This window comes from Diplotaxodon limnothrissa, linkage group LG20, assembly GCF_057381915.1.
Source record: "Diplotaxodon limnothrissa isolate DT_005_m linkage group LG20, D_limnothrissa_male_GT1.1, whole genome shotgun sequence".
NCBI lineage: Eukaryota > Metazoa > Chordata > Actinopteri > Cichliformes > Cichlidae > Diplotaxodon > Diplotaxodon limnothrissa.
This window is the reverse complement of record NC_140615.1, coordinates 19,184,039-19,200,161: the sequence shown is the minus strand read 5'-3', so window position 1 is coordinate 19,200,161 and position 16,123 is coordinate 19,184,039. Positions and strand designations below refer to the sequence as shown.

Here is a 16,123-nt window from a genome sequence, read left to right as displayed (position 1 = left end):
CTAAGAGAGCTACAGGAGGCTGGGCAGCTAAGAGAGCTTCAGGAGGCTGGGCAGATTCACATTACTATCCGTAGCACAAAACACAACCCCTGAATGAATAGTCCCACGGTTCGACACAGAAAAAGAGAGTTTATGAGAGTGAGGAGAGAAAGTCAGGAGAGAATGGAGCCAGCTAAGAAGAGGAGGATGTCCTCCCCTGTGTGGGAACATTTTGATTTTATTCCTCCCAACAAGGTATGTAAATTTCTACAGAAGATGTATTTTCATAATACTGATGGTGCAATACAATTTATGTTAAGGGGCTTTACTTTTGTACAAGGTGAAGTGTTTGCTATGTGCCAGGGAGCTGGGATATAACAACATCAGATGTGCACCTTGTTAGGCCTCTGGCTTACCACCACATATTTTAAACGCAATGCAGGTTTCTGTAGAGGAAACCCTAGATGTGCCATGGGCACATTCTTTACATGGAGGAAGGGGAAAGTAAAACTCTTGGCTCTTATAAAGGGACAGCACCTAGCCACTGGTACAGACACCAACTAGGGATGAACAGAATGACAAACAGTGCTGAGGAGTAACTAGGGATGGGTACCGGTATCCGGTGCCATGATGGCACCGGTTCTGACATAAACGGTAGTAACCAGACCGAAAAGCAGCACACATTTCGGTGCTTTATTTCGGTGCTTTATTTCAGTGCTTTTTTTTCCTGAGCTGTGATACACTTTAGATTCTAGCCAATCATTTTACGTTTCCGAGGACAGTAGGCAGGTCCAGGTACGTACGTACGTTCTTTTAGAGCAGAGCTACAGATTAAAAATGCCCTAGGCGAAGCGGTCAAAAGTCTGGCTGTACTTCACAGCAAAAGATGCAAACTCAGCAGCAACAAGTGCTTTAAGCTGATACTGTGATACTGTCAAAGGAGGTAACACCTCAAATCCGATGAAACACCTGGCGACGCATAGCGTTTTTTTTAAAAGCCGAGAAATGCGCCGTATTTGATAGCTTGCTGCGAGACCTCACACCGTGCACATCTACTGCGGGTGGGTTGCCTGTTATCGGACCCGGAGCAACATCCCCCAAAAACCCGAAGAATAAAGTCCTGGCCCCTAGCCCTGCCAGTGTAGCAGAAATGATGACGGATGATGATGGCAGCAGCCGCCGTTCTTCTCTGCGTGAGTAGCTTAATGTTGTTCGTGTGTAATTTACGTTGAGTAGGCTATTAAATTAATGCATGTAAGGTGAACTAACAAACATCATCATAGCTACATGCGGCTGTCTTCTTGTTTGATGGCAGATACTCCCTTCACCATGGCCAAAAAGGCTAAAATGACCAAAGAAAAAGTGGAAAACAGTTAAACATGAGAGGTTTTTGGACAAAGTTTGTGTTTTTTCCATTGTTTAAGCACTGCTTCCAGCCAAGAGTGATACCATATATGCCCTATAGCTGCAGAAAAGGCTAACATTGTTATCTTTTTACAAAAAAACAGCTGAACATGAGAGGTTTTTGGACCAATTTTGTGTTCTCCATTCTTTAAGCACCGGTTTGAGCACCGTTTAAGCACCGGCACCGTTTCAAAAGTACCGGTTTGGCACTGGTATCGGATAAAACCTAAACGATACCCATCCCTAGGAGTAACACAATACATGTACCGGCGTTACGTATTTAAAATACAAAATATGAGTAACTGTAGTGCGTTACAGTTACCGTTTAAATAGGTGATAATTAGAATACAGTTACTTTGTTGAAATAAACGGTTTATACGGCAGTCTTTTCCTGTTTCATATGTTAGGCTCTTAGGCTCCCTCTTTAATTTTGGATTCTTAAACGCATTGCCAGAAACCCAAAGAAAACATGCGAGAGGCTCTAGTGTAAGCATCCTGTTAATGTTGGTGGCATCAGTTATAAATGTGTCACTTCAGTCTCTTTGATGTACTATTGCTTGCTGTGTGATTTCTTACTATTACTGAAGGCTACTCACCACCGAGCTAACATTGTTAGCTGGCGTTAGCTAAGGTCAGTTCACAGACTACAGACTGTTAGACTTGATGGACAGCATTAACAACCTGCTAGCTGCAAACAATCATGTAGAGTTCTGAAAGCAGACAAAAAGAAAACATATTACTGATGAAAAGGTTTTCTATACGAAATCACTGCAAGAAGTGCAGCCTTACCTACTGTTTTTTTTACTGTTACTTATTATTTATATCTTTAACATGTTTCTTTCCACATGTTTCTTTTTCCATAGCCGACAGCACCTCTGTCACTGTGGACGGGTCACTGTCACATGTTGAAATGTAACTGATGCAGTTTTAGAATGCTCAAAAACAGCTGAATTTAATTTTTTCATCTAGATTTTAATAGTACAGAATATAGCCATTTTTAAATATGTTTCCAGCTTGTTTCTAATGATATGATACAGTATGAAAGCATGTAATGTGAGATAAAAAGATATATGATCTGATACTCCTTTGCAAACTGACCAGAACCATTGGTGTCCTATAATAGTCCACTCTCAGTGAAGTAGTGTGTGTGGCTGTCACCTCCAAGAACAGGAACTATTCTTTGAGAACTAGCCTTCTTTCTAGTTACAGCACCTCTTCCATTGTGTCTGCCTGCAATGGCAGATCTAGAAAATTGTACTTTACATTGGGTGGGGGCAAATCAGTCTAGGCAGGGTGGCACATACCTCTTAGTGAAGTATGTGGAAATCTGCCTGGTCTCCTCTGAGTTTCAGCCATGACTTAGGGACTGAAAGCAGCAGTTGCCCAGCTGACCGGAGGGAACTAGTGGTTACATAAGGCTTCAACAAATCTGACAAATAAACGGGGCCAAACCATTTAAGGATTTAAAAAACAATAAAAGAACTTTAAAACTGATCCTAAATTTGATTGGAAGCCAATGTAGAGAGGCCAAATGTGGTCGAACTTTCTTCTACCAATTAAAAATCAAGCCACAGCATTTTGAACTAATTGTAAGACCAGCCCCTATTAAAATGGAATTACAGTAATCCAGGCGTGAAGTAATAAAGGCATGAATTACAGTTTCTAAGTTACATTTGGAGAGAAAGGGCTTGCCTTCGATAGACGTCTGAGGTGGTAGAATGCTGATTTTACCACCCCATTCATGTAGTCATCAAAGGTAAGTGCAGAATCGATCTTTACTCCAAGATTTATGTTTGAACTATTCAAATGAGAGGTCAGAACAGCGAAATCAACATCTGGAGGGTTGGAAAATTGATTTGGGCCAAGTAAAATCGCTTCCGTTTTACGATCGTTAAAATTAAAACTTTTGTTAGACAGGTATGATTTAAACCTCAACAGTGCCAAGTCAGAAATTCCCACACAATGGTGAAGGTGGGAGATCAATAGATTGTGATCCACTGTGTCGAAGGCAGCGGTCATGTCCAATAAGACCAGCACTGCATATTTACCACGATCAGCAGCTACCAGAACATCATTGATAACTCTTACAAGGGCTGTCTCCGTGCTGTGAAAAGGCTTAAAACCGGATTGAAAAATTTCAGACAACTGGAAGTCATTCAAGTAGTCCATCAGCTGAGTATAAACAATCCTTTCCAAGATCTTACTTAGAAAAGGAAGCTTAGAGATAGGTCTAAAATTTGACATGATTGAGGTATCTAAGCCAGGTTTCCTAAGCAAGGGATGTATAACTGCATGCTTAAACTCACTAGGTACTTGACCAGACAGAAGAGTAGTGTTAATAATGTTCAGAATTTGAGGTCCAATAATACGAAATACCTTTTGGAGAAAGCGGGGAGGAACCACATCATTCGGAGAACCACACGGTTTAGCATTTAACACCAGTTTCTCTAAATCAGGCAGAGCAATTGGTAGGAAGGTGGATAGCAAACATGAGCACGAAACATGCTTAGAAGGGTCGGCAATAGGAGTTGGAGGTCTCATGCTTTCAACCTTGTCCACAAAGAAATTAATAAACTTATTACACAAAGCCTCAGAGGACGGCACGGAAGCATAGCAAGTACAGAATTTATAGTGTTATACAGAACACAAGGGCTATGCCAGTTTTCTTCCGAGTGGCTGCTACTCAGAAGAAAAAACAAACAAAAAAGAAAAACAAAATTAAGTGCACGGTGAAAACTAAATGTCTGAGATGACCTTTAGTACAAATGTACAAGTTACGTCTGACCCAAAAGCTCAGACTGCTTTCAAACATTGTTTCAGAGCATTTTTCTACACTTGGCTACCAATCTAATTGTTTGCAACATTGGCCAAATTCAATATAAGCATCAAGATGCTTGGAAGCATGATAGTTCCTTCTTCGTAATTAAAGATTGTTAAAGTTGTTCATAATACAGAAATACAAACATGTAGTCACTAGGGGTGGGCTTAAAAAATCGATTTTCCCAAATCAAAACTATTTTAGTTTGAATAATGCGATATCGATTCATTAAATCCTGTATAAATGTATTTTGCCAGAAACACCAGAATCTCAGGTTAAAGCTGACAAAACTATTTCAACAACCATCAAACAGCTAAAACAGCAAATAAGAGCAGGTAAACAGATTCCGCAAAAAGATGTAAACACAAAGCGCGGATCTCGCCGTTCACCCGGTGGCACATACGCGACACGCCATTGGGTGCCGAAAGTCGACATGTCACAGATTCTGAAACTGCAGGTTTTGTCACTCTCCCACCAAAATTCACTGAACCAGCAGCAATAGAAGATCAAAACTACGCTTCATGTTTGAAAAACATTAACATGATTTCTCTCTTGCTTTTGCTGTTCTGCTTCCACCAAGATAAAAATCATACTTCCTGCACAGCTATGTGTAGACCAGTTTACCATCAGAAATCTGTTTTCTGCATTATTCGTTTGCTTATCAAACACCAGTCTACGTTGTGCACAGCACTGTCGCCCGCTGTGTTTTTTTATTCAAAAATGACCTCCAACTAGAAAGTCTAATTTCTGCTGTTCAATATCGAAAAAAGTTTAGTTTTTACAAAATATGCCTAATTGCAAAATACTTACCTCTGCCTCTAATAAAACCCCTGCAAAAAGCCAGGCCAGGAAAATCTCCTTTATGTTTTTCTATGCTTTATCCTCAGTTACTTTGACACAATTTTGACTGTCTGAGTCAAAACTGAATCAAATCAAATCAGTTATAGAAATAGAAATCGATACCCAGCCCTAATAGCCCTATTACATAACTGTGCATTTCTAAGTTGATCATCATTACTTGTCAAACATATAGAAATGTTTCCAAGTGTCAGGACATCACTGCTTATATAAGCTTGGTGTACAAATGCATAAAAAAGCATTGTGCATTACGTTTGCCCTAGCAGGTATAAGTGAGCGACATTTACAGAAGTGATATCTGTGTGTGTGTGTAGGAAGGCACATGTGTCAGCATATATGTGTATTCATCTGTCTGTCTACCTGGGTGATACAGGCCCCGGTGAAGGCCACGATGACAGCCACTACGTTGACTGTGAGCTGGAACTGTAGAAACTTGGAGATGCTATCGTAGACGTTTCTTCCCCACATCACTGCCTTGACAATGCTGCTGAAGTTGTCATCAGTCAGGATAATGTCAGACGCCTCTTTAGCCACGTCCGTCCCTGCGATACCCTGACAGAGATTGAGACAGAGTGAGGGGGAGTCAGAGACTCATGACATGATTCATGCAAGCATTCAAGCATCCAAATTACTTTGGAGTGCTACTGTCTCAATATCATGCTGTCCTGCCTCCAAGTGCTACCACTTGGCATGAGTAAGAGCTGTGGCCAAAATAAAATGCACACTACTCAAAACACTTGTTATTACAAAGTACAATGGAAAATACTCTGTCCTTTACAGATTTATAATAGATGTATTTTATACATCTTGAATCATAAAAAGATTTACTTCAAAAATACAGAATAAGAGACTGATTACGACAAAAAATGTCATGACAGAAGCACATTAATCCCAAATAAACACTAATGGTGAACAGTATCTCAGGTTACCATGGCAAAGCCCACATCAGCCTTCTTCAAAGCTGGGCCGTCATTAGTTCCGTCTCCTGTTACTGCAACAACCTGCCTCTGTTCTACAACGCTGCTATCAATGATGCCTGGGTGCAAACACAAAGGAGGAAAAAAAACAGTTTTAATTGGCAGTGAATCGGTTTGTATATGAGTGTGTGTTTTGGTTTATGGACTCACCTTTAACCAAAGTGTGTTTATCAGTTGGTGAGGACCGAGCCAGCACGCGCAGTTTGGGCCAGATTTTATCGATACGCTCCTGTTCAATCTGTTAGTTTAAAACAAAGAAAAGCCATAAACTAGTCTCTGCTTTAACTACATGTCACTGTGGATTCAAAGCGTTAAACATGTTACAAAGGTGTGACTGACAGAAAAAAATAATAAGGAGAAGAAGCACTTGATTCTTATATACTGCCCTCCCTCATTCAGTGTAACCATCCTGTACCCTTGTATAGTGATCACTTACACACAGCATTTTTAAGTATACATTTAAATTCATACTCCATAGAAAACTAGAGCCACAGCACTAATCAACAGCCATCTATCCCATTAAGCATTCTGCTAAATTCAAAGCCTAAAGCTAAATAGGCGGGATAAAAGCATTGCCCATACAATTTTTGCCTTTTATTGTGTACACTAACTACAGTGGATACAGCCATGCCAGAGGTAATCTGAACCTCTTTATATTGGTTGCAAACCTAAATAGCTTTCCTTTGATAATTTAACTGATTTTAGATGCCATCTTGGTGCAAGTGGACTATGAAAATAGAGTAGCTAATATTCTGTGTGCTGCATCCTGCATGCTCTGTCTAGGCATCTACCTCGCACAGTGTACTTCCTATAATTAGAATGCATCTGACTCCTAGTGTGTTTCATTTTAGATTTGTGAATTATTTGTGATTTGTGAATAGTTTCTCCTCCTGTCATGGTTTGGCAGCCCTCGCCAGTCGACCTTCACCCGATGTGTCTGTGTATTGTGTTTTGTTTTGGTCTTGGCTCCCCTCTGGTCCTCTATTTCCCTGTTTGTGTGTATTTGTTTTTGGACGTGTGTGTGTTTCCGGAAGTCCGGTTGCAAACGTCTGCAGACCCTGAAGATTTCCTGCGCTGAAGTCAGCCACACCTACTGCTCATCAGTTCTCGTCAGCTGCAGCTGCTTGTCATCGCGGGCAGCCTCCCTACTTAACTGTGTGGCTGAGCTTCAGTCGATGCTGGATTGTTGAGTTTAGTTGTCAGTATAGCCCCGGCTCAATAGTGAAAACTTTGTGTGTATATCTGTGTGTTGCTCGCTAGACTAATCATTGCGTCTTGTCTTGCCAGGATTTGGGATTGGAGCCCCTGTACAGATTGAAATTTGGAGTTTCCCGATACACGCCACAGACATGAACACTGTGTGGGATTTGGGAGAAATCGCCACGGGGGCCACAGTGCAGGGATTGTCACATTGTTATTCACCTTTGTTCACTGTAATTAAATTCACTGTCTCTCTTTTGGAAAAGTCCTGTGTTTGGGTCAGATTCTTACCACAAATGTCACACCTCCCAAATGTCATAAATTGACTACAAATTTATGACAGAAAGTTTTTTAGAAAATTGAGCCACCTATGACTTGTCAGTTTATCAGCATATTTTACATATTGACACATTAAATAATCAGGCCCCATCTTATCTTAATGACCTTGTAGTACCATATCACCCTATTAGAGCACTTCGCTCTCGCTCTGCAGGCCTACTTGTTGTTCCTAGAGTATTTAAAAGTAGAATGGGAGGCAGAGCCTTCAGTTTTCAGGCCCCTCTTCTGTGGAACCAGCTTCCAGTTTGGATTCGGGAGACAGACACTATCTCTACTTTTAAGATTAGGCTTAAAACTTTCCTTTTTGCTAAAGCATATAGTTAGGGCTGGACCAGGTGACCCTGAATCCTCCCTTAGTTATGCTGCAATAGACGTAGGCTGCCGGGGGATTCCCATGATGCATTGAGTTTTTCCTTTCCAGTCACCTTTCTCACTCACTAATAGACCTCTCTGCATTGAATCATATCTGTTATTAACCTCTGTCTCTCTTCCACAGCATGTCTTTTATCCTGTCTTCCTTCTCTCACCCCAACCGGTCGCAGCAGATGGCCGCCCCTCCCTGAGCCTGGTTCTGCCGGAGGTTTCTTCCTGTTAAAAGGGAGTTTTTCCTTCCCACTGTCGCCAAAGTGCTTGCTCATAGGGGGTCATATGATTGTTGGGTTTTTCTCTGTATCTATGAAGCGCCTTGAGGCGACTTTTGTTGTGATTTGGCGCTATATAAATAAAATTGAATTGAATTGAAATTGAATTGAATAAATACAAGCTTATATATAATAAACCCGGATTAAAAAGATGCATAAATAGTAAAAGATAAGTAAAGTCTGAGAATATAAATACCAAAGAGTAAAATTCATTTGTTCAATTTTCTTGTATATTAAAAAGATCAAAGTTCATGTAAAATGATTAAAAACATGTTTGCATTGTTTAAAATAAGTTATCTTTCTTTTATTGGGAATTGCTTGTGAGAACTGTAATTTCCTACGGGGATATGGTCTATGAAGGTAACACAGGGTGGAGAAAGAAAAGGAGAAATAAAAAGACAAGGCAAGAAGAGAGGGCGGTCTTGTTTTTATGTAATGTTAGTAAGTGTGTTTTGACTTTTCGTAAAGACAAGTCACAATGTCGATAAGCTAGTGACATTACACGTAAAGTTTCAGCGTGAGTCTGCTGGACTGTGTGTTTTGTTTCTTGTGGCCGCGCACGCATTTGAGTTAAAGTGAGGCTAACCCAGCCGTTCGCTAATAAGGACTACTGTAGACTGCCGTTTCTCTAAAGTTGTGGAACGTAACAAGCTGCAGAGGATCGTTACTGAACTGGATAACGACGGACAGACCCCAGATAGTCACTTAGAGTACCTCTGGCAACGTGGGAAGCTAAAACAGGTAGCTTGTGGAGCACGTGGAGATCACAGACCTTCCTCATCTTTGTGCTACTGCATCCTGTTGCCTGGATTAATCTGGTGGGAGTTGCAAGTTTCACAAGGTATTGAGTTTATTTATTTTTTGCTCATTGAGTGAAGAACTTCCGGTTGGGAGATCTTTTGGATTTATACTGGAGCAATACAGGCCTGCAACGTAGGGTGTATTTCTGACGGCTTTAGGTTTAATTTGGGACTATAATTGTTTTATCACTGGTGGTTTACATTGTATATGAGGAAATTCTGTGTACAGCTGGTAAATTGCTGTGTGTATTTTGCTTTGCCTGAATACTGAAACCTGCCATTTTATTATTTTATTGTTTTCATTGTTTGGTAAATTGAAGGAGGGTTGCAATGCTCTACTTTACATGGTGTATGACATAATTTACTGCACTGTAGACACTAGTGTTCATTTTCCCGTGTAGTGCTACTGTTAAGGAATAAGCTTCATTGATCCCAGAAACAAAAGAGAAGTTATTTTAAAAATATCATACGAGAGTACACTAGAAAAAGAACCCAAAGCCCATTTATTTAATGGTATTGAGTAAATGAGGGCTACATAAAATGGAGGCACCGCTGGGATGTTTTTGGGTTTCATAGAAGTATTAAAGGGGCAACACACTAAAAAAAAAAAAAAAGTTAACCTACAGTAGCTAGTTTACATTTCTTAGTATTTTTTGCTACAAAGAGTATGGCAGACCACACCGGGCTTGCTGCAGAGCTGAAGAGTTGGTGTCGGGGTGAAGGTTTGGAGGAAGCTAAAGCACTCTTGGTTCTGGTTCCAGAAGAAGTGGAAATAGCCCAGATAGAAGAAACCTTGGAGACTATTAAGTGTCTAGGGCGAGTCCGGGTTAGAGGGCACTTGTTCCACACCCCCTTGAGCTGCCTAATGGTTCTCTGCGAATGCAAACAAAGTATACCTAAAGATAATGCACCCAAAGAAGTGCTGGACCAGCACAGTGGTAAGAAATGAATGTGCAGCTCCTGACGATTTTGCTGTGAAGTTGAAGAGTCTCTTAGACACTGAGGGTAGGACTATGGAAGACATATACAAAGCTTATTAATCAGCCTTGCTCCTCCGCAGCCCAGCTCTGATCCTTCCATAAACTCCACTGAGTCTGTCTTGCAAGTGGTTGGTGATTTTTTGGAGAAGGCACATAAACCACAAGCTGAAGGTGGTTATTGGCGTTTGAGGCTGTTTTCAGGGAACTTGCCAGTTCCCCCTAGTGAAGACCCCTTTGACCATTGGCTTGAGCAGGCATGGCTCATGGTAGAGGAAAGGGACTGTACAGACAAGGAGAAAAGGCACAGGCTGATGGAAAGTTTAAAGGGGCCAGCGTTGGAGATTGCCAAATCGGTTCGTGAGTCAGACCCCGAGGCAGGTCCCGTTGAATACTTGGAGGCGTTGGAAAGCACATTTGGCAGTGCTGAGTCTGGGGATGATCTCTATTTCGCTTTCTGCTTAATGCAGCAACAACCAAGTGAAAAACTGTCTAATTTCTGAGGCGTCTGGAAAGGGCCCTTACTAAAGTTGTCCAGAGAGGATGATTTCCAGCTTCTAGCAAAGACAATGCTCACCTAGAACAACTTCTGAGAGGGGCTGTCACTTCCGATCTCATGCTAATTAATCTGCACCTGAGAGAAAGAAAGTCCAAACCCCCAACTTTCCTCCACCTCTTAAGTGAGATTCGCACAGAGGAAGAGTGTGATGCATCAAGGAGAAAACTAAATACCTCAGTCCAGCATGTACAGACAAAACCTTCAGGGACTGGCAATACAGAATACAAAGTCTCAAAGCTGAAGTTAAAGAGCTTAAGGCCAAGTTAGCCACTTGAAGTCCCCTGATGTCATAGATAAAGATTCGTCCTCAGTACAGTCAAGTGAGCACAGTGACACCAGAGAACTGGCTGCTTTGAAAAGACAAGTGAAAAGACTGCAACAGAAAGTAGCCCAACGAGATACTGCTCCAGACTCTTCGGTAAAACTGGCTACCATGGGAGCAGTAGAGGCTACCTCAAAGACAAGGACCCTTTACCAGAACAGAACGCCTTTGGATGAGCAGTTCTGTGACCGTTGTCGGGAAAAGGGACATTTTGTCGCAAAGTGTCAAAATCCTGAAAATCAGAGCAAAGTTATACGAAAGCTCATCCGAACTGTCAAGACACTGAAAGAAAGTTCAGGTACTTCAACAAGTAATGCCACTGACACTGACTGCCATCTCAAGCAGTGTCTTCTGACTTCTTCCACCCCAGCTGGAATTCCAGAAGGACTGATTGGGCCGCCAAGTATTGTGCCACTTAAAGTGAATGGACAGCCCTGTGATGCCTTATTTGACAGTGGATCACAGGTCACCATAATATTCGAGTCCTGGTATAAAGCCCATCTGCCTTCCATCCCAGTGCATCCGCTCACTGGTCTCAACATTTGGGGTGAGTCCAATGTCAGTTACCCCTACCTTGGCTATGTTGTGGTAGATGTTGAGTATCCGGCTGAAGTGACTGGCACCAAACACACTGTACCAGACCTTGCCTTGATCTGTACAAGCCCAAAAGAAGAGCAGATTCCTGTCATTGTTGGCACTAACACCAGCCATGTCCGCAATTTGGTACAGGAATGCAGAAAAGAGGGGCTTGACATAACCAAAAGCCTGGGCATCCAAATTCACAGGGAGTCGCTACCCACATTCACAGACTCCCTCACGCTAAGCTCTCGAGATGACCAGGTTGGCTGTGTGACTTGGCAAGGTTCAAATCCCTTGTCCTTACCCCCCAGAAAAGACTTGCAAATAACCTGCAAAGTAAATTTTCAGCAGACAGTTGGCAAAGAGATCTTCATGTTTGACTCTTCTCCCTTAGCTCCTCTGCCAGGTGATGTCCTGCTACAGCCCATGGTTGTGCCCGCCAATGCGGTACAAGTTAACAGCTTCAGAATCCTGGTGCAGAACCAGTCCGCCAGGGAAACCATTATCCCTGTTGGAACCGTCATGGGTCACCTTTATCGCACCGAAAGCGTCATCACCATGCCAAGCAAAAAACCAGAGATGACAGCATTTGACAGCAGCCAGATCGACTTTGGTGACTCTCCTGCGCCTGAAGAGTAGAAGGACCGGCTTAGACAGAAACTAGCGGAACGCTCCCACGTCTTCTCAGTCCATAAATGCGACGTTGGCCTCGCAAAAGAGGTGGAGCACACCATCCGCCTGGCTGACACAAGACCTTTTCGGCAAAGATCACGTCGACTGGCACCTGCAGACATAGAGGATGTAAGAAAACATCTGCAAGAGTTACTATGTGCATCATTAAAGAGTCCCGTAGCCCCTATGCCTCGCCGATTGTAATTGTTAGAAAGAAAAATGGAACCATACGGATGTGCATAGACTACAGGCTCCTTAACAGCCGGATCGTGCCCGACCAGCAGTGTTGGGACTAACGCGTTATTAAGTAACGCGTTACAGTAACTACGTTATTATTGTGGTAACGAGCATGGTAACTAGTTATTATACCAAAATCAGGAACGCGTTAATCATTACTGGGATTTAGATAGGCTCGTTATTCGTTACTTCGTGTGGTGGCATCGCGGAGCTTCCACAGATTCAGTAACATTAGCAAGTGGTGGAGGCCAGCAGGTGGATGAGGGAAAGGGGAGGCAGGAGGAGCAGAGACCTCAGGCGGCCACCGGTCCGGTCCGAGTGTCAGGTGAACTGAACTTCAGGTAAGAAGTTGTGACCTGCAGTCTATCTGGGTCAGATATAAACCAAGTTTAGGTGGAGTTTATTTTCGTTGTGCTGGCTTTTTCGTACTGCGTACTAGCTAGCATGACGGGGTTTCTATACAGCTGGGTGGGTGCTATGATGTTAACTGAACTTTATTTTGTTCATAAGGTTAATTATTAGAGTTGCCAACCATCCCGTAAAAAACGGAATCATTCCGTATTCAGAGAAAATATCATGCGTTTGGTATTGAGGTGAAAAGGAATGCAGTTTGTCCCGGACTTCAGCTACAATGAAAAACAGACAAAGCTGGAGTTATTCCGTTTCTTTACGCTGCAGCTGCTTCTTCTTCTCTCATTCTCTCCCCTCCCTCTCCAGTTTCTACTTCAATCATGAAACTGATCAATGATCAGCTGATCGGCTTTTCTCTCTTGTTTGTTTATCGCCCACTTTGCGCCAGAAAGAAGAAACCAGTGGAGGTCGCGTTAAACAACAGCAGCACGTTTAAGCTTGATCAGCTGTTGTTAGAATTTATTTAATATTACTTTCTAGTATCAGCTGATGTTTGCTGGAGCCACAGCTGTAAAGCTGCTGGTCATGATATTGGTTTGGTTATGTGGTGAGAGGGAAACATGAAGATGAAACCAGGAGATGTCCTTACTGAATCATCAGAGCTGAACAGGTGATGGAGAAACAAGTTTACCTTTTAGGTGACATGAATGAGTTGAAGGGAAGTTGTGAACTGTTTCTGAGAGACAAATAACACCAGGATCCTTTTCTTTGTAGCTGACAGCTGGTAACTGTGCAGGGGCGGGTCTAGCAAAGTGTTGCCGGGGGGCCAGGTAGGGCATTAACAGGGAAAGGGGGGCACAAAGAAATACTTTTATTTCTTATTCTCATTTAAAATATCTAGTTTTTAATAAATAATTATCTGAATCTTACAACAAATGATTGATAGATTGTACATTGTACATAGAGTGTACATCACTGTCACAACAGCGTTTGTTTTCATTCAAAGACTTTATGATTTTTCCTATAATGGTGGGCCGGTCAGTCAAAACGCCCGGGCCGATTTTTTGTCCCAGTCGAGCCCTGTATGCAGCTCATCTGCAGTCTGGTGTTACCTACATCTTCCTATTCAGAAGGCAGAATTTCCGAGTTCTTAGTACAATCGAAAGCACCACGACTGCAGTTTTTGTGTTGGATGTAAAAAGCGCACATGACGCTGTGACGTTGGCTAGAATCATGTCGGCGATCAACGACGGTCCAGGCGTGGGATTTCTTTCGTGGAAATATGCAGATTATTTTTTCCTTTCTATTGGTAGGTGGCACAGTGCACTTGTGGCAAGTAAGCAAGCTAGAAGACTGGCAATCTTGCTGGGTATCCAGTTATGGAAGCAACACATTAACAAGAGAATTCTGAGTAAAACCAAAGTTACTTTCCCTAGTAACTAGTTACTTTGAAAGTAACGAGTAACTTGCAGTAACTGAGTTACTTTTGATAGAAGTAACTAGTAATGTAACTAAGTTACTAATTTAAAGTAACTTACCCAACACTGCCGACCAGTACATGACCCCCTGCATTGATGAAGCACTGGATTCTTTGTCTGGGAGCAAATGGTTCCCAGTGCTGGATTTGCGTAGTGGATACTACCAGATTCCAATGGCAGAGGAAGATAAAGAGAAGACGGCGTTCATCTGCCCCCTAGGCTTCTTCCAATTTGAGAGAATGCCGCAGGGAATAACAGGAGCGCCTGCGACTTTCCAGCGTCTAATGGAAAAAAACAGTCGGAGACATGAACCTCCTCCAAGTCCTGGTATACCTGGACGACCTGATTGTCTTCGGAAAGTCACTGGAGGAACATGAAGAGCGGCTCATTAAAGTCCTAGATCGTCTTGGAGAAGCAGGACTAAAGATCTCCCTGGACAAATGCCAGTTTTGTCAGCCACAGGTGAAGTACCTCGGGCATATTGTGTCTGCCAAAGGTGTCTCTCCTGATCCGCAGAAGATTGAGGCTGTTACCACCTGGCCTCAGCCCCACGACCTAAAGTCTCTGAGATCGTTCTTAGGTTTCTGCGGGTACTACAGGCGATTCATTGCTAACTACGCCTCTTACTGAACTGACCTATGCTCCGATACAAAAGAGCAAGAAAAAGAGTCCAGACCTCAACAAGTCCTACTTGAAAGAGTCAGAACCCTTTGGAGATCGGTGGGATGACTCCTGCAGCAAAGCCTTTCAGCAGATCATCCACTGTCTAACCTATGCACCGGTATTAGCCTTTGCTGATCCTACCAAGCCTTATGAGCTCCACGTGGACGCAAGCTTCAAAGGACTGGGGGCTGTCCTATACCAGCTACAAGAAGGGGACCTAAGGCCGGTTGCATTTGCCAGCAGGAAGCTAAGTCAGGCTGAGAAGAGGTACTCCATACATCAGCTGGAGTTCCTGTCGTTAAAGTGGGCTGTGGTGGATCGCTTTCATGACTATCTGTATGGGGTGCACTTTACATTGCGTACAGATAATAACCCCTTGACTTATGTTCTGTCTACGGCAAAGCTCAATGCCATGGGACACAGATGGTTAGCTGCTTTGTCCACATATGACTTCGATGTCCATTACAGACCAGGCAAGCATAACATAGATGCAAACATCCTCTCCAGAAACTTTGACACTGACACTGAATGGGAGACTATACCAGAGGCAGCTGTTAAATCCATCTGCAAAAGAGTACGTGTGTCAGAAAGCCCAGAGTTACCCACCAGATGTGTCGACCAAACCGGGGCTTCCCCGGAATACATCCCTGACATCTATGCATTTCCTCTTACGATGGAGTTACAGTCACTGTAACACGTCTCAAAATCTGATCTCGCTAAGGCACAGAAAGAGGATTCAGTCATTGGTCCAGCGGTCAAAGCTGTCCAACAGAATTTATGGACAGGCAACAGTCCGGAGCTGTTGCTCCTAAAAAGAGAGAAAGATAAGCTGACTCTCCTGAGTGACGGTCTGCTCTACCGCATCACCAAACGTCACTCAGTGGAGGAGGTCCGTCAGCTAGTCCTGCCAAAGGTGTATCATGACGTTTTGTTGAGATCAGTACACAATGACTCAGGACACCTCGGCATAGAGGGAACTCTGGATTTACTCCGTCGAAGGTTCTACTGGCCAAGAATGTTGCAAGACACTGCGCAACATATCAAAAGTTGTGGTGAATGCATAACACGCAAGACTCCTGCCCAGAGAGCCGCACCACTTCACCAGATCTCCAGCAGTGGACCTATGGATCTGGTGTGCATTGACTTTCTGTCAATGGAGACGGATTCCAAGGGCATAAGAAATGTCTTAGTGGTCACCGATCACTCCACACGCTATGCCCAGGCATTGCCGACCAAGAATCAGACACTCAAACAGTGGCCAAAACCTTA

At 42.9% G+C, this 16,123-nt stretch overlaps 1 protein-coding gene across 2 annotated transcripts in view; it reads right to left on the bottom strand.

Annotated features, from left to right (window-relative positions):
- Positions 1-16,123, bottom strand: part of atp2b3b (ATPase plasma membrane Ca2+ transporting 3b) — a 94,989-nt gene that overhangs the window by 22,912 nt on the left and 55,954 nt on the right. For both annotated transcript variants that reach the window (XM_085344942.1, XM_085344943.1), the window contains 3 exons: positions 6,187-6,274; positions 5,989-6,095; positions 5,420-5,611 (listed from right to left, as the gene is read on the bottom strand). In XM_085344942.1, the coding sequence (XP_085201068.1) occupies positions 5,420-5,611; positions 5,989-6,095; positions 6,187-6,274 (387 nt within the window). The remainder of the gene's footprint in view (positions 1-5,419; positions 5,612-5,988; positions 6,096-6,186; positions 6,275-16,123) is intronic.